The sequence below is a fragment of the Drosophila arizonae genome, chromosome 3 (assembly GCF_054131065.1).
Source record: "Drosophila arizonae isolate 15081-1271.41 chromosome 3, UAZ_ARI_1.0, whole genome shotgun sequence".
Taxonomy (NCBI): domain Eukaryota; kingdom Metazoa; phylum Arthropoda; class Insecta; order Diptera; family Drosophilidae; genus Drosophila; species Drosophila arizonae.
The window spans coordinates 1,916,472-1,935,864 of record NC_142923.1 but is presented as its reverse complement, the minus strand read 5'-3'; the positions used below and the strand labels follow the sequence as shown (position 1 = coordinate 1,935,864).

The window sequence follows — 19,393 nt, the reverse complement described above, 5'->3', positions numbered from 1 at the left end:
ATATGTTGCGTACGTTGCATATGTTGTATACGTTGTATATGTTGTATTTGTTGTATATGTTGCATATGTTGCATATGTTGCATATGTTGTATATGTTGTATATGTTGCATATGTTGCATATGTTGTATATGTTGTATATGTTGAATATGTTGCATATGTTGTATATGTTGTATATGTTGCATATGTTGCATATGTTGTATATGTTGTATATGTTGTATATGTTGCATTTGTTATGTTTCATATGCATTATTTATTGTATATATTGCATATGTTTCATAAGTTGCATATGTTGCGTACGTTGCATATGTTGTATATGTTGTATTTGTTGTATATGTTGCATATGTTGCATATGTTGCATATGTTGCATATGTTGCATATGTTGCATATGTTATATTTGTTGTATATGCTATATATAGCATATGCTGTTTATGTCATATATACAAAGTTGACATTAGCTGTTTTCTCTACAGATCCTTTCTAATTATCCTCATGCATCTTTGTCTTAGCTTTAATCCGACTCTTAGTCCCTTAAAGTACCGCAACTCTTATATCATCATTTGTGTCGGCTTCTTCTGCTGCTTGTATCGAGTAAGCTGTGGTTACACGACTTTGGTATTAGTATGATGCCCTCTCTCTCTCTCTCTTTTTCTGTCTCTCTCTCTCTCTCTCTCTCTCTCTCTCTCTTTTGTTTGCCAAGCTAAACAAGTTGTGCTATCTCTTTCGTCGCGTGCGTGCCCTATTGACTTGCTCTAGCTGAGCCGCATTGTCAATTGTGAGCAGCGATGCAGAGGGCGAGCCAACTGGACATGGGGACACCTTGTACATAGCCAGCATTCAGAATTGGATTCAGAAATGGAATCAGAGCTATATCTCTGCCTGCTGCGCTGGGTCGCAGTGTGAGCTGTGAACTATGCGAACGTTGATTTTTCATCAGCACTGGGAGATGCGCTGCATTTCGCTCAGCTCCAGCCATATGGTACAGTCGGCCACAGTCAGCTTTTCCTGCACTATTTGTTCATTTGTCTTGCTCTAGCTGTCTTTATCTATCTTTAAACCCCAACTGTGGCTCTTCGTCAAGCTAAAGTCATGTTTACCCTGACGCTGGCCGCATATAAATCCAGCTGCGTGTTAGTCTGTCATGGCATCCACTGTCATCTCTCTCTCTCTCTCTTTCAATCTCTCTGGTTCCCTCTCTATGTGTGCTAGGTAAGCGAACGCAGTCTCAATCCCACTTGCTTTTTCCCACTGCCACGCCCATGCCCGCCCCACGCTTAAGTTTCCTGTGTGTGCTCTAACTGTTGTTGATACGGTTTCCGTTTGTCTAAAGCTCCATGCGGCACTTAAGTGAACTTTAAACACTTTTATTAATGGCATATTATGTAATATACGTGCCCGCCTCCCACCACGCACACACACACTCACACACACACATACACAATTGTTCGCTGAAAGGGTTGCTATTTGTGTGTGTGTGTGTGTGTGTGTGTGTGTAATGGGTATCTCGGCTCGGCAACTTTGCAACATTACTAGCTGCAAATGGGAAAGGCACTGCGAATGTTTTAATTAAAGTGGAATTGGGTATTCTGAGTGGCAATCCCCAATCCACAATCCGCAATCTCAGCTCTGCCAACAGTCAACAGCCGGCAGCCAGCAGCTAGCAGCGAGCAGGAGTCAGCCGACTTGAGCCTTAGCCAGATGTTACGCATACGCAGCGTCAAACTTTTGAATATACTATATATGTACGCAGATCTAACGGCTTTGTAGGCGCTTCTGCACAAGTGAAAGCGAAATATGGAAAATTGTTGGGAAACTTTTCCAAATTGAATACCAAAAATTGCCAAAGAATTTCATTTACAGTTAAAAAACGAGAGCAACAAAGCCGCTCGAGGAAGCCAAAGCAAAGTAAACTAACAAAAGGCTTTAGCTGGAAACTAATAAGATTTCCTATTGGAAATGGAGCATGCTGATTGGAATATGGCTAAATTTATGCATAGATTTAAATCATGGATTTTCTCAATATTTTACTTGAGCGTAAATTGAGTGAGAAATGAGACTGAAAATTAAAGGATAAAAAAATATAAATAAATTAATATAAAATAAATTGGATAATATTTCGGGCAATTTCTCGAAGTTCTTCTTGGATCAATTTATTTATTTTAATTAAATAAAATTTTTATTTTTTATTTTTTTTTTTTAAATTAAATTAAATGTTTTATTTTAATAATTTTTTTTAAACTAAATTAAATTTTTGAATTTTATAATTTTTTTGAATTTTTTATTTTGGCTTTATCTTTATGATAATGCCATTTTAAGGAAAAATGAATTAAAGTAAATTAATATTAAATAATTTTTCTAAAAATTTCTTTGTTCATTTTTTTAAAGCAAATTCAGACTTGGGCTTTGTCAATCAGTCATCTTTAAGAATTTACATAAAGACTTAAATATTTGTAATAATTGATTCGCATAGTTCAGCTGCAGCGCATTTTCAAGTCGGCTTCTCGCACTACTGAGAGCAACGCCTCTATCTATCTCTATCTCTCAATTGCCATAATTGCCGGCTTAGTCGTCATTCTCATCAGCCTTTTAGCCCTGACTCACTCCGGGTAGCTTTACCTTTCCGGCTTTTACCTGGATTGGGCTGGAGTGGGGCCGCTTGGCTAAGCAAATACTTTGTTCAGTCTCTCTCGCATATTACGCATACGCAACGTTTGCAGTTAATTTGCAAAATGTTTCACATGCTGGCATTTTAATGAGTTATCTCGGCACTTTAAGCCATTCCACTGCCCCGCCCACTCCCCACCAGAGGCCGCTTCCGCTGTTGTCGCTGCAGCCGAGGGACCACAAACAGTAGCTCGTGTATGCTGGGGACAGGTTTCATTAAGTTTCTGAGTTGCCTTTAAGCGATTGTTTGCCCATCGATTGACCTGCAATTGTTTCAATTGCACTGCTTACTGTGCACACACAGTAAATACATGTGTGTGTGTGTGCATGTGTATATATATTTGGCTGTATGGCTTATTATGCTTTATGTGCGGCAAATATTTGTCACAGCAGCAGAAGCTTTGCTTGAGCCTGCCTGGCTGGATGGCTGCCTTTTGTTCTGTGTTCACTCTGTGTTTGCGCATCGAGTGGCAGTTGCCTCATTTGTTGCAGCAATAAATGCGACAATGCTGCAGCATATACATCTGTCTCACTCAGACACAGAGAAAGACAGAGAGCGAAAGAGAGGATCGCTTCGGCCCTACTCAGAGCCTACATCTAAAGACTTATGACATTTGGCCACAACATCAACCTACAGCTGGAAAACAACAAAGCCAGGCATGTCAGCAGCACATTACACATCCCGTTATTTATATATGTACGTGTGTGTGTGTGTATATAGAGTGTAGTTGATTTTTGCACAGCAATTGCCGTTGTTGTAATTGTTATGAGCTAAAATTACGGTCGACGGTCTACGAGCGGGCGTCGAGGCGGTCGGGGCAGCGGAGACGAAGTGCAGCTAAAAAGTAATATATTTTACAACAGCAAAGGGCGAGACTGCATATTATATTTGTGCCGTTATGCCACACAACAACAAACAACAACAAGCGGCAACAACAATTGCAATAGCTGTTGTTAAAAGCAGAAATTCGCATTAAGCTGAAAGAAAAGCAAAAGCTTGCGGAACATGTGGAAAACGAAGAAGAAGCAGCAGAAGCAGCTCGTGGCGTTGCAATGTGTGCGGGCGCCGACAAGTTCAGGCCACAAGTAAACGAGCCAAGCAGCTTGTTTTAAGTAGACAACAAGCACACACACACACACTCACAGACATTTATGGCCATGTGTGTGTGTGTAGTCTTGTGTTTGAGAAACTTACATTAGTTGGCAGGCAGGAGGCGACTGCTGGCAAACATCTTCCTGTTGTTGTCCTGTCGCTTGCTTTGGCCTCGGCGTTCTAGCATGAAATCTTTTTAAAAATACACACACACACATACAGATGCAGAGAACATACTCCCACACACACACACACACTGGTGCAATACAAATAACAACTGGCAGCATTGCCATAATTCTTGTCTACGCACAAAAGTATGCTACACTTTATGCGAGTATGAAATAAATAATTACAAACAAGTCAAGCAAGCCAAACGTGTGTGTGTGTGTGCGATTGTGTGTGTGTGTGAGTCGAGTGCTTGTAGTAGTTTCTGATATAGTCAGTTGCAGGAAACATATGTCGACGCCGGCAGTGCTAAAAGTGCATTACACTGCGGCCGGCAACGGGCTTCAAGTTGTGTATGCACACACACACACACACACACACACACACACACACACACACACACACACCCACCCACACACGCACACTCAGATGCTCGAGTATCCTGTTTAAAGAATATTTATTTTTTCTTCTTCTTCTTCTTCGCCTTTCTTTATTTGTTTGTGCTGAGCTATGTTTGTTATGTGGCTCGTAATGAACACATCTTCATCATGTCTTGTGGCAACAGCAGAGTTTGAGCCAAGCGAAATAAATGTGCGTAGGTGCAAGCCAGCAGCCCGAAGAACCAGCTCTTAACAACATCAGCTCTGTCTGTATGCCAAAAGCAAACTCACTTGAACAAATAGATTTAATTTGTATAAACGAAATGCATCGGTTTCCTGCATTTTAACAAAAATCATATTTACAAGAAATTTATTCTGCGATTTGTTTAATATATTTGCTAAAAATAAGAAGTTAAATTAACAAATTTTTGCAATTTTTATTTTCATAAAGTTTTCATATACCTTTTGACTTTAACTTTAAATAAACTAAAACTAAACTAAAAAGAAAGAATAAGGATATGCTACTTTTATAAATATATTGTTAAACAAATATTTTGTTGAAATAGGTTATAATAAAACCTTCTTATTATTTTTAGATTCTATTTAAATTCAATCAATTTTTATTTTTTATTTCATTATTTATTTTTTATTATATTGCATACATTTAAATTGGTAAATTTACATGCTTCATAATTTTTTGGTTCCTTTTTTGATTAGGGCTTACGTTAGATAAACTAAAAGCCTGCCTGCTGATTTTATTGACACCTCGGATTAATTTGTTATGAAAAGCTTTGCCTGGCCCTGTTTAAATAGAACTTTTTCGCATTTAGTTTTCAAACAAATTTGTGCGTAAATAATTTGTTGACACATTTGGTTAAGTGCAAATTATGATATTCATTTGAAATAATCAAAATTAAATTGTTTATCTAACAGCTGGGATCTAATGAAGAGCAAATATTGAATTTCAATTAAATTATACATTTTATTTATTTATTTTTTTTTTTTTTTATAGATGGGTATGAATGAATGAAAACTAGATAAAAATAAGCTCGAAATTCAATGAAAAAATAAAATAAAAAATAAAACAGTAATAATAATAATAATAATAATAATAATAAATAAAATAAAAAATATAAAAATACATAAAAAAAATATATATTAAACTAATTAAGAATTATATTTGTAACCATTTTGTAAAGTTTAAAGTTTTCATCATGAGCTTATGTTAAATATTTATAGGGGCAGAAGTTAAGCAAACAGAAACACTAAAAGTCTTTCATTTTGGTATAAAATATTATTAAAAATTTGACATGATATCTTCAAAATTAAATAATAATAAAAATCTGGATATATATGATATGTTTTTTCCGCTTCACTTAAAACAAATTCTAGAGATATTGCGTAGTTCGTAATTGTGAGCATTCTACGGGAAACTTTTCTTTTTTTAACGAAAAAATCGCCTGTTCATTTGATTCATGTTTGGTATATAAAAATACTTTTAAAAAATATATATAAATATATATATCTATGTATATATGTATATATGTTTACTTTAAGTTATGCTTAAATTTAAATTTATCCACCAACATAAACACTCTGCCTCTATATATACATATGTATGCGTCTATATCTATATTTAAATAAAGAATAAATAGTCGACTTCATTGCGTATTCAAATCGTATACCGTTTTTCGTTCAGTGCATTCCATGTACGTTTATGATGTTATTTACATTTCTGTTTTGATTTCGTTTGCTTTATGAAGACATCGTATACTCTCCAGTCCAGTGCGGAAACCTCAGGCGAAACACAAAATTGTGTAAAAAATGCAAGGCAAAAGTTTTTCTTATTGCTGCCGGTTGTTGTCTGAGTGTATGTGTGCGAGTGTGTGTGTGTGCATGTATATGTATGTGTGTGCGTATTTAATTTTTTGTTGCTTTGTTTTGTTTTGCTTTCAGTTTGTTTTGTTTTGGTTGCATTTCGTAGACTTTTGACTTGTGCGGGCATCTCTGTGGACCCAGGCAAATGAACCAGCAGGACGACAACCTCAAAAGTCAAATCATTCTCGACTTTTCCACCCCTCCAGCCGCCTCCTGCTGCCTCCCTGCGAGAAGTGCTACTGAGCTGTGTGCACTTGCATTTATGAATGTTTAAGCACTCGCAATTCTGAAAGGAGCAGCAGCACAATTGAAAAATTCATAAAGCCACCAGAGAAATGCATAAATGAGTGAGTGTAAGAGAGATGCCAGCATGACAGTGTGTGTGCGTGTGTGTGTTGGTGGGTGTTAAAACCCTAATAATGTCTAATTATTACAGGTCGTTTGTTAAGTCAAGCCAGCTGAGATGTTTCTTATTATTTTATTACTTCAAATGAGATTTTTGTGCATTTTCGGGGTTCTGCTGGAGCTATACAATCTATAAGAGGCAATAAATGTCATGTCGGGGTAAACAGCTGAGATTAATACGTATATAAATCGCATCGAAGTCCTATGACATGCCCGAACTGTATAATTATTTCTTGTATTATTAAATTCCCTAAATCTGTAATCGAATTTCTAGCAACTCAACACACACTAAATTTAATTGTTAAACCTTTAATGACCCATTTCAATACCTACACACCCACACAGGCACTGACACACACACACATGGCTAAATACATAATTAAACCATTGCGAAAGTTAATCGAGCGTCTAGAGTTAATTGCTAATTTAAAGTTGATCAATCAATTTAAAGCGCGGCTTGTTAGAGGCGTGCAAATAAACGCAAATTTAAATGTCTATCACAGCTTGAACTGAGAATTTTTATAAAATTGATTGTTAAATTGTGAAAATTGAAATTGAGTTTCGCCTGCAGTCGCCGTTCGCTGTATCAAAACAGAAATCTGTTTACCTTTCAGCATTACAGCAAAAAACATACATTTTACGAAAATAAAGCGAAGCAGAAGAAGAGAGCAACAAAAAAATCTTGACATAACAGAAAACTTAAATGCAGCGGAAATGTTCTGTTATTTTTTAACAGGGGAATATTTTAATTTTCCGAAAAAAAAAAACAACTTAAATTAAGCAAACGAAAACTTTATTAAAATGCATATGAGGTTTACTTAAGCGCAACTGCGTGCTAGGGCAGGGGAGGGCAGGGGAGGGCAGGGCAGGGCAGAAGGCGTGGCACCTGTGGCTATGGCCAGCAAACGTTCATAATTATTTGCTTGGCATTAAAAAAATATATGCAAATCGCTGAGCCAAAGTCGAAATGTAGTTGGCAGCTTCACATTTGCTTTGGCTCCTCTCTTTCCCCCTCCCATTCTCTCTCTCCCTCTCTCTATCTGATATTAGAAGAGAGCAAAACAGTTAAGCTGAGATTACAAATGAGATTGCGGGCGTTTAATATTATTTTCTTATGCTTTGAATTGTTTAAGTCTCACTTGATATGCAGTTAATGTAATTCCCAAGAAACAAATTTAAATTAAATTAATTTAATTTAATTTCTTTTTTTATTTAATTATATTATTTCCGCAGCTCTGTTTCTGAACTTATGCGCTTCTCCATCTGCTCTTTCTGCTTAAGCTATTCACATCACCATATCATATAGATGGTAATATATACATAGTTGTATATCGATAGATATATATCGATGGATCTATATCTAATCTCTTATTGGCCTACTATAAGATATGAGCCAAAGTTGATTCAATTATGTAATAAAAGTAGCCATCAATATCGCTAAGTATCGCTACGTGTATATCGATAGCTATGCATATCGAAATACGTATACTGATAGCTATGTATCGATTACCGAGTATTGATATATAGATGTATCGATTGATATATTTCGATAGTATATCTAATCTAACATCTAATCTCAGTAGTAAAGTTCATTTCAAATCTTGCATTTATCGAATGTGTTGAACTTTCTCGCATAACTCTCAACACAGACAATCTCTCTCTCTCTCTCTCTCTCTGGCTTATTCAGTTGATAAAACTGAAATCCCTTAATGCAAGTAGTTAACAAATCAAGTCAATCACAGCAGTAATCAAACAAAACCGCCGACATTCCATATAGATATATAAATCTAGATGAAAAACTACAAATGCAGAATATGAATGCTCGCAGTTAGACAGAGAAGTGCGGGCATTTACATCGCAGTTTTAAACAATTCACTCCATTTTAATATTTCTTTTCTTTTATTGTGTAATTTTTTTTCTTTTGATGGCCGGCAACAATCGCAATGTTAATTACAACAACAGAGAGCGGACGAGTTGCTACAAAAAACTCGAAATGCGAAAAAAACCGAACGGAATGTAAAAAATTTGTTGCGGGCTGCAATTGAATATGCAGCAGCGCCGACCGCGCCCCCGCCCACCTCTTGCTGTGCGGGTTTTATTGAGCTGTTTGTTTTATGCGGCAGAGTGAAAAATCTCAGCACAATATCAAATGCATACACTGCGCGCTTAGTTTGCTTACTTTTATTTCGATTTACAGAGCGAACATTGAAAGGTTGCCGGAAAAAAGGATATAGAAATAAATATATATACAAATATCAACTCATATATATATATATATTGCACGCACACACACACACACTCACACAGAACAGATTTGCGCAAACAAACTACATGCGGGCGGCCGTGGGCGTTTCTGCTGTGATGGGTTTAAAAAACTGCAAGCAGACAAATTAAAACTAAGCGCTCCATGTACAAACAGCTCACCCGAGGGGCCCCAAAATGTGGGTGGTGCACTCGACCCAATGGCAGCCACTCGACCATTTGCTCCATTTAGTTGTAAACACACACACACACACACACACACACATACATGCACAGAGAGAGACAATTATTCGGTTGGCAGTGCTGCTCAAACTGTTGGAGCAACCACAGCAGCAGCTCAGCCAGCGAAGCTGCCAACAATTTCCCCATTTGATTTCCCAAAACAATTTGAATTCGTTACACAAAAGTGAAAAATCGATTTCTTCGCATTTCCAACGAATTAATTTTTGCAACAGAGAGCTGAGCGAATATTAAACACAATTTCGCCCTTATGCAACACTGGCATTTACATACCTACATTAATGCGAGCTGTGCCGTAATCAGCTTTTGCTCAGCTTTTTATGAGCAAAAGTTTTCAAATATTTAAATTATTGTGAGGGGCGAATTTAAAGATTGCTGTATGGGTTATTGGTTGATAGGCATTTAATTTCAGTGTTGCGAAGTGTTGAGTGGTGCTACTATAAGTAGAAGTATAAGAATAGAAACAATTTCCTATTGAGTGCATAAATATCATCATGTGTTCACTGTAAGTTATATAAAATTATATAATGAATAGAACTAGTTTTACTAATTATGACTAGATTCCCTCTAGTATTTTATTTATTTTATTTTTTTATATTTAATTATTTATAAAAATTTTTAATCTAGCATATTTTACTTCAGGGTATTTCTCGGAATTAAGCTTAGTTGAGATATTTTGCCACTACTAACAAAATAAAAATACATGCCAATTACCCTTAGTATCTAGATATATTTTTTATATTTTCCAACATCTATCTTTATTCATAAAATATGTATGGGAATATCCATTAACAAATGGTTTTAAAAAGTACTTCGCTTTAAAGCTAAGCTGCTTCTATCTATGCCAAATACAACGTAAATACAACCGTATTTATATCATTGATTCGTTCGCTCATTTATTCAGATCGTTTTCCAATACTAAACAGCTTCTAGCATTTCCATTCATATTCTATAACAGATAGTTGCATGAATTATTAATTCGCCGCCCTACAATAGACTAGCTCTAACTAAGCTCCTGCCACTGCTCCAACCTACAGCATATTCCCATAACTGTTGCCTCATCCTTTTTCAACACTGGCACACCTAACGAGCACTTCAAATGCTGTACCTATTACAATTTTATAATCAACTACAATCGAAATGGAGCTCAACTTCCCAGCTCGTAACCGCCACCCATACACACACACAAAAACACACACATATACGCACACACACATATATATAGAGAGAGTGGAACCTCTATAAATAGTAGCTTGTGAAATGTTAATGCAATCGAGTCGATATCCATTTGTGGAATACAGCGAAGCACAAATTTATTTCTAGTATTTCAGCACAATTTTCTAGCTTCTCTCTGTGTGTGTCTGTGTGTGCGTGTGTGTGTGTGCATTATTTATTTGCTGGCTGAGAAGAGATTTACAATTTTTCAACAATTCTAAACGAAAATTTGAACAATATTTTGGCGCATTGATTGGCGCCGCTTGCGACTGTTGCTCCGCTAATAAAATAAATCAAAGCTCGCGGCTTTCTCTCACTCCCCCTCTTTCTCTCTCTCTCTCACACTCACTCCCGCTCTCTTTCACTAGCTTGCTGTACATTTTATGGCCACTATTTCTATGTGGATTTTGGCTGCTGCTGTGGGTTATCTTTAATTAAATGTTGCGCTGCGAATGTGGGAACGCACGTTACACGTTCTCCATTAAATCTTAACTCAGCATCTGTTTTATGCTCTCATTCTCACTCTTTCTCTCTCTGTCTTTGCAGCCTGTTTGCTGTGTGGCGTGGGGCGGGCGGACGAGTCGCTGGACACACGTGAAGGCGTCGATCTGGTGCTCAAGTGCCGTTTCACCGAGCATTATGATTCGACTGACTTCACCTTCTACTGGGCGCGCTGGACCTGCTGCCCCACATTGTTCGAGAACGTGGCCATTGGCGATGTGCAGCTCAACTCCAATTATCGGTAAGTTCAGTGCGTGTGTGTGTGCCTGTGTGTGTGAGTGTGTGTGTGAGTGTGTGTCCTGTGTGCAATGGTCTGATAAATCACAGTCAGGCTCATAAATTCAACTCTGATGGCCTGTCAATAAGCAGGCGAAAAGTTAAAGCCCTGTCTCGCTCTCCCTCTCTCTCTCTCTCACTCCCAATTTCTCTCGCTCTTGTGATGGGAAGCTGATTGCACATTTATTTAATTGCCTGCCTGACATCGAGACTCAACTGAACTCAACTCCCTTTCTCTCGCGGCATGTTTATTGATAAAAGATGAAAGATGCGAAAGTTTCGCGATGCGTTCAGCTGTTAAATTTATTAAAATTGCCAATGACTGTAAGGACAACGCCATCAATGCCATCATCTCCGTTCGCTCTCCCTCTGTGTATGTGTTTGTGTGTGTGTGTGTACATCATTAAATGTTCATCTGGCAGGCGATAATTCATTGCCTCTGGCCACGCCCACAAAGATATCAGTGTAAACAAGACGATGCTGGCCCCCACGAGCTGCTCTACGCGGTTCACTAGATCCATAGATTGAGATAAGGATAAGCGAAGCGCGCGGACCATCAGCCGCAGCTGTGCACAGGCGAAATTATTATTATGGCATCTTTGTTAAAAAACAATGGGGAAAAATACGCAAAATAAATTGTTTCTACAAAATTGACCAGCAAAATGCCAACAACAACGACAGCAACAACACCCAGAAAAAGCAAAGGAAAAAAAACACGATTAGGTTAAGCAAAACATGCGGACAATTTGAATAATGATTGCAACATAATGGAAAGAAAACTTGGCGAAACCTGAGCAAAGCGAATGTGAAGAGGCTGCAAAAAATAATATTTAAAAATAATACAGAAATTATTTAAGAATATTGAACAGTATAAAATAATAAAAAATGTGAAACACTTTTGCATACCAAAAAATGATTAAAAATAAAGTGTCCCATATATATAAAATTAATAATAAAATACACATACGGATTATATTTAATGCAATTAAATTATTAAATTTAAAATTAATATGGGATTTTTTTTATAATAGTTTATAGAAATAAAGTTTCTTTGCAATATACACATAGAGAAAAAATAATAATAAAATAGAAAAACAAGTTGAACATGTTTATAAATTCAAAATAATAATAATTAATTATAAATGATAATAAAAATAATAAAATAAAATAAAAAACAGAAAATTGTTAAACAATATTATTTTCTGAACACGTTAATTAATTTTTATAAAATTTGCTTAATTTTTAATTTCAAATAATATTAACGAAAATAATACAAATAAATATTTGTATAAATTATGTTATTTTCATCCATTATATATATTTTTTAAATTTAAATTTTACACTATTTTCATAAAATGTCGCATAATTTAAAAATAATAAATCAAATTTGTCTAAGCTGTTATTTGAATTTTTTATGATGATTTTTAATATGTTAATATAATCCATTTTCTAATCAAGATGACTAGTTGAGCTCAAACTAACATGCGTAATATATCAATATCAATTTTATGCACAACTATAGCAATTTGTGCCATAGTTCATAATAGGCAACACATTGCGTATACGCAGCTTGATTAAAGCGCCGACAGCGCGTCAAGCATTGAAGGCCCTTTAAACGGTTGTTGGGAAAATGTGCTGAAATTTCCTTATTGCTGTTGTTATTACTGCCGCTGCTGTTGTTGCTGTTGCTGTTGCTGCCTCGACTGCCTATTTATTTATTAATCATAATAATCATTTTGCAGCGCATTTTAAGCGTGAAAAAACATTCAATGCGGCGTATGCCTCAAATCGTTTGGAAAATGTTCAACAGTACACGCCCACACGAAGAGACAATCACGCACCAAAGACACGCTCATTGGCCAGATACATTATATATATACACACATTCATAATATATGGAACATGCAAACAGAGAGACAGAGAGTGAGAGAGAGCGAGAGCGAGAGCAAACAGATCGCAAACAAAGGAAAATTATTGTAAAATTTTGCTAATCGCGCGTTAAACAATTTGCTTGATTTATGTGAGCCCAAAGATTGGGCCGGGCTAATGGCGTTGCCACAAAACACAATAATAGCGGCAACAGAAACAACAACAACAACTACAACAAAGGCCATTAAGAGCGATAGCAAGTTGCGTGATGAGTATAGAACAAGGGATACCCTGTAAAAGCAGTTACAACTTAAGATAGAAATACTTAATACTTAATATATTTAATACTATTAGACTATATACTACTACACCATTATTATAAAAATCTATATACACTTTATATACCATGTGTTGTACTCTATTTCTGTACCATCAATTTTTATAAATTTTTAATAGGTCAAAATTATAACTGAAATTTTGGTTAGACTATGGATAGCCTCAGTAAATGTCGCTGGCTTTTCAAGTATTATATATTATATTCAATTTATCTTCAGTTATTTAGAGCGCCTCTCAGCCAAGAATGAATCGTAATAGACTCTAAGATACTCTACGCAAATATTATGCTTATATAACAGAGCAGGAAATAAGTCTTTTGAGTTACAAAAAGTATGCTCTATAATATTTCAATAGGTAGAAAAAACTCTAAGATGTTTTCGATATAGTAAAAAGCCCGTTTAAATAATATTAAAAAAAAAAAAAAAAAAAAAAAAAAAAAAAAATGTTTTCGAACAATAAATAATCTGAAAATTATAAAGAAAATATAAATATAAATATAAAAAATATAAAATATAAATATATAAAGAATTATATAACATATAATGAAATTTAAAAAGAAGAGAATATATAAGAAGAAGAGACTATAAATCAAATTCTATAGAATTACCTAATATTTTAAATATTTTATGTGTATAAATATATAAATAAACGAAAAATAAATATAAACAAATAACTAATATTCAAATTTGCGTTCGTCAAAAATAAAGACTTACAAGTGGTGTATGAGATATTAAAAATGCTGCAAACAAATTAATATAATTAAAAATGCTATACAACAAATGCCCTAGAAAGTAGGGTATATGATAGGGCATGCTGCACTTAGATCAATATTTTATAAATCTTTTTTTTTTTTTTAACTAGAGCCAAACTAATTGCATTGCCTTGCAAATCTTTTACTGATGCCTTAGTTGAACGGGCTTGTTATTAAAAACAAGTAATTCTATGCGCTTTAGTGCTACATCACTTTATAGAGTACAGTACTCCTGTTGAAAGCAATTAGGTTAAAAGAAAATTTCATTTGACAGCTTGCTTTTGAATGCAAAAATTGTTGTCTAATGATTGCGCAATTCCCATTTGGCAGCAACGTTTTGCAGCATTCAATCAACGCCGACTCGTTAGATGCTAGTGAAGCCCCGTTGTTGTTGTTGTTGCTGTTATTGTTGCTGCTGATGGATGCCAGCTGTTGGCTCCACAAGTTGACCCCCAGCCAACAGCCAAAAAGAGGGGAAAAAAGGAATTGAAAAGGTATAAAATGGCATGTTCTAAGCAGCAGCCTGAGCTGCTCCTACTCCTGCTCCGTCTGCTGCTCCATCCTCCTCTCGCTGCTCCACATGTTTTGGGTGTCCATTTGCACTTTGAGCTCTTCAAAAATTTTGTCATCTCGATGACATGAAATTTGCTTTAACTACGCATTCACATAGAGGAGCATTGTGTGCTCCACCTCTCCAGCTGTCAGATTCCATTCAAGCTGCTGCTCCTGCCTTTTTTTTACCTCCTCCTCCTCCTCCTCCTGCTACTGCTGCTGTCTGTTTCTTTTTCATTTTTCTGCCATGATATTGGAATTTTGTGTTCGAGTGCCGCCAACATTTCGGAAACAATCAAAAAACAGAAAAAAACGTTACTTTTAAAATTTTTTTCTTCTCATTTTTTTATTCTTCTTGAAGCAGATACAAAAATTTCATTGCGTCTTTTCAATTGTGTTAAGCGCAAAATTTAATATGAATTTCATGTTGCGCTCTCGTAACATATCGATTTTTAATTTTGAATACTTTTTTCCTGTTTTTGTTTCGGTTTTGGTTTGCTCGGCCACCAGGGGGCGCCACTTGCCTTTGTTGTGGTTGCGCCCGTGAAAAATGCAAGAGTTTGGCATTTAGCCAAGATATTGGCTGATATGTGGTGCGCCAGATGTGGGGCTGGCCCAGAGCGTGGCTCAACATAAAATCAGCCGACAGAGCTGTCTGGCTGGCATTGAGTTTCTTGGCTGTTGCGATGTGCCTGGCATCATTTGCAAATGCTCTGTTTGATTAAGTATTTCTTTAGTAAGTGAGGAGATTTGTCAGTTTAGCTGCGGCTTATGAGTTATGCGAAAAACCTTGAATTTTGATTATAAATTTTGCTAGAGCGGCAGAATGTAACTGAGATCTACTATAGGAATTTCGGCTCTGTTTAAGTAGCAGCGAAATTTCTTTGTTCTACACTAATCTACTTCCTGCATGGCATGTATACATTTTTAGAAATACATAAATTATATAATATACATACATATAAGCATATGAGACTTAACATAAAAGACTTACATAAGAGACTTAACATAAAAGACTTAACAAAATAGAATTACATAAGAGACTTAACGTAAAAGAGTTACATAAGAGACATAGAAATTTTACTTAAATTTCTAATCTTGCATAAGAGACTCAACATAGAAGTTTTACTTGCAATTTTAGAGATGATTCAACCATAAAAGCAAAAGAATTTTTATTAAGCTAAATAGAAGCAAATATCAATGAAGATTTACATAAAAGTTAAATATTAAAAACTGACTATCTGTGTATGGAATTATAACATGTAATCTTGTTATATTCATTTACATTACATATAAGCCGGGCCAATGACAAAAATAATTCTTGCTAAGCCAAATGCACTTTACTTCAGCTTAAATTGAGCCTCTGTTCTGATAAAGCCATTGCCTTGGCTTAAATTTGGAATTAAATTGAAAATCTGTATTAAAACTCTATATGCGAATCAGTTCATCTTTAATCCATTTCAGTTGCAGTGTTTGTTATATATGCATGAATATATATACATGTATATATACATATATATGTATACAACATTTTTGCAAAACTCAAACGTAACTAAAATTCGTTTTTCATATTTCTTTTATATTTTCATTTTTCCGGCAAATCGAATCAAATTCTTTCTATTTTGTTGCCTTTATTGTTGTTGTTGTTGTTGCTGCTACTGCTGCTGCTGCTGGTGTACGCCAGGCCAAGCTGACACATTTCCCATTTTGTGATGGATGTGGCAATAATTTTTGCTATTTATGCAAAAGTCGACTGTTATCAATAGCCCCAAAAAGTTCGGCGTGCCGTGACGTTGCTCCCGGGACAAGGGAGCAAACGAATTCGGCGTTTGGCCATGCCCCGACTTCTCTGTATATCTTTCATGCGAATGCGGGTCAACATTTAACCTTTACCTTGTGCACACACACACAAACCCACACAGATAGAGGCAGAGATACAAATGCATAGATCAAAATATGTGGCAACACGTGTTGGTTCCGATTCGTTTGACTTGTACTCCCATACACACACACACACACACACACACATGTCGCGACGTGGGCGTAACATCTATCAGCAGCCATGAGCATATATATTTTATATGTGACTACACTGAAAGAAATACCAGCATAGCCAACATAAAATCCATCAAAATATTCCACATTAATTTTTATATCAGACAAAAGTCGAATCAGCTTCAAGGAAAACTTGCACACAGAATGGAAAACCTAGCACGAATCTAAGCCACAGTTATGCCGCAGTATTTTTCGCTCAGTGTACATCTACATATTTTTTTGTACACATCTCTACATGGTTATGGCAACACTTATGCAAATTGAAATGCAAATAAGCCTGGCAGCCAACTGTCTGTCTGTCTGTCTGTCGTTTTGTAGGCGTGCTTTGTATACAATTCGGGCACGCCTCTTAAGCGTCTCTCTCTCCCTCTCTCTCTGTTTCTCTATCTGCTTCTCTATGCTGGTCTACCACAAAAAGTCAGCCGTTATGCGAATTTCGGATTCTTTGTTGATTCTCACGCTTTATTGAATTCATTTAAAAAGCAATTTTTCATTCGGTAACAACAAGAGCAGCTGGCATAATGCCGACTCCTGAGAAATATGCGCGCCCCTTTATTTTGCTGCTGTTGTTGTTGTTGTTGTTGTCTTGCCTCTGCTCCTTAAAGCAGGCTATGAAAAAAAAAAATGTGAAGAGAAAAAGAAATCAAGTATATGTCTGAATGCTGACTTCTGCTTACATTCCAATTAGCCTTTTGTCTGGTGTCAATGCAGCACAAATAAAAAACAAAAGCTGAAGGGCGTCGCTCCACGCCCTCCCGATATATACAGGGCAAAGCATAAAATCAACAGAGTAAGGAAAAGGCAACAATCGAATGAAAACTGAGCTGCAGTCAGTTCTTGACTACTGCTTCTCTCACTCCCTCTCTCTCCCTCTTTTTCTCTCTCTCTCTCTCTCCCACACACACATACTCTGCGTAGACGTTACATGAAATGCCTTGCAAAACTGTTTGCAGCCTTGTTTGCCTTTTGCTCTGCTGTTGTCCCTTGGCCTTTTGTTTGCGGCCTACCAAAAAGACAATTAAACTCTTGTTAATGCCCGAGCACCAATAACAAGCGAAAAATGAAAAGAATGAGCTAATGGGGAGTGCCAGACTAGCAAATACCCTAAGCAATACTGAGACTGAGACCCGAGCTGATCTTGCTCTTTCTGCGTCTTTCTACCAAGCGATATCTCCTATGGATGTAGCTCAGTGTGCAGATATTGAGTCTTTACTATTGAACTACTAGATGTAAATGCTTTTATATACGTTACGATCAATAGGTTGCAGAGGATATTATGTTCATGGGTCATGGCTCGACGAGCACTCATGGAGAATGGAGTTTAGTTATTGCTATTATTCAATTAAAAAATTATTTATAATATTTTCGCATACATATCGAATACCTCGCTATGCTGACCCTAAAATCTGTGCAAGAGTCACAATTCGCAAGGGAACTCAAGGGTGCTTAACTGCAGTACCATTGCACTGTCAGCAGCATTATAAGAACATACTTATTAACCACGTTTAATTTAAAGCGAAATGCAAGCCTTTGTTTTCGTTTCGGATTGATGAAGCTTATACATTCATTATATATTAAAACAAGTCATAATCAGTTTAACTACAACATAGTAAAAACAAAATACCTATATGAGCCTTGCCTATTAATTTATCTGTCTTTGAAATACTCTGCGTGATGAATTAATCTCGCTCAAAAGAAAATTTTTATTGTTGAAAATATCATAGGTATCTATGCTTTTTATTTTTATTATTTTACAATATTTATGTATTTATTTATTTTTGTTTTTTGTTTATTTATTTTTATTTTTATGTAGATTGTTATCAACAATCATTATTTAATCAACTCGTATAAATCAACTAAGCTCAGATCTAAAACATGCTTTATATATTAAGCATTATCTATGCAGTCATGCCATGAACTTTTGCCTGTTGCATAAGCATGTTCACAAGCAATATACCCATTATGCTATTTACAATGCTCTCAGAGTACAAAGTACAAATAAAAAATGGACAATAGATAAATTGGACGCATTCAGAGGAGCTATTCAACAGGCAATAACCTAAAGTGCTTATATGACTGGCGACATGCCTTTGCTTTTATACAGATATGCAGCTATGTGTGTGTGTGTGTGTGTATACTGTTAAGTTTCAGCTTGAATGATGGCTGAATGTACATAGTTATGCATCATAAATCACTCGAGTGGCTCACATATTAAATATTTGAGATACGTAAAGAAAAATTTATAAATACCTTCAAGCAGCTTAAATTCTTTTCTTAAATATATACATATAAACATTTATATAAGTGTTCATCTACTTTTTTCTGTCTCATCAAATTGATCAAATTTGGAATTTCAAAGCAGCTTAAGTGCTTGCATAACATTTATAAATAGTTTTATTTCTAAATATTTTTTATTTATCGAAAAAATACACGAAAATCATCAAATTTATTCAAGCGAACATTAACAAGATTTTAAGGTTTTTAAGTTTAGAACTGAAACAGAGTTCAATATCAATTTATTTATTTACTTTATTTTATTTAATTTTTGTTGTGTAAGAATTTACGAAAAATATTTATTTTATCTAACTGTTAAGCGCATTGAGCAATTCAATTTATTTATTTATTTATTTATTTTTTTTTTTTTATTTATATTTTTTTTTCTGAATGATTGCGCAAGAGTAAAATCAGTCTTAGCGAAAGCAGTTGATTAAATAATAGTATATACATATATATGAAAGCAGCAATTTTTAGAGT

At 35.5% G+C, this 19,393-nt stretch overlaps 1 protein-coding gene across 20 annotated transcripts in view; it reads left to right on the top strand.

Annotated features, from left to right (window-relative positions):
- fred (friend of echinoid) overlaps window positions 1-19,393 on the top strand; it is a 149,640-nt gene that overhangs the window by 66,238 nt on the left and 64,009 nt on the right. For all 20 annotated transcript variants that reach the window (XM_089465026.1, XM_089465024.1, XM_089465025.1 and 17 more), the window contains one exon: window positions 10,846-11,041. In XM_089465026.1, the coding sequence (XP_089321152.1) occupies window positions 10,846-11,041 (196 nt within the window). The remainder of the gene's footprint in view (window positions 1-10,845; window positions 11,042-19,393) is intronic.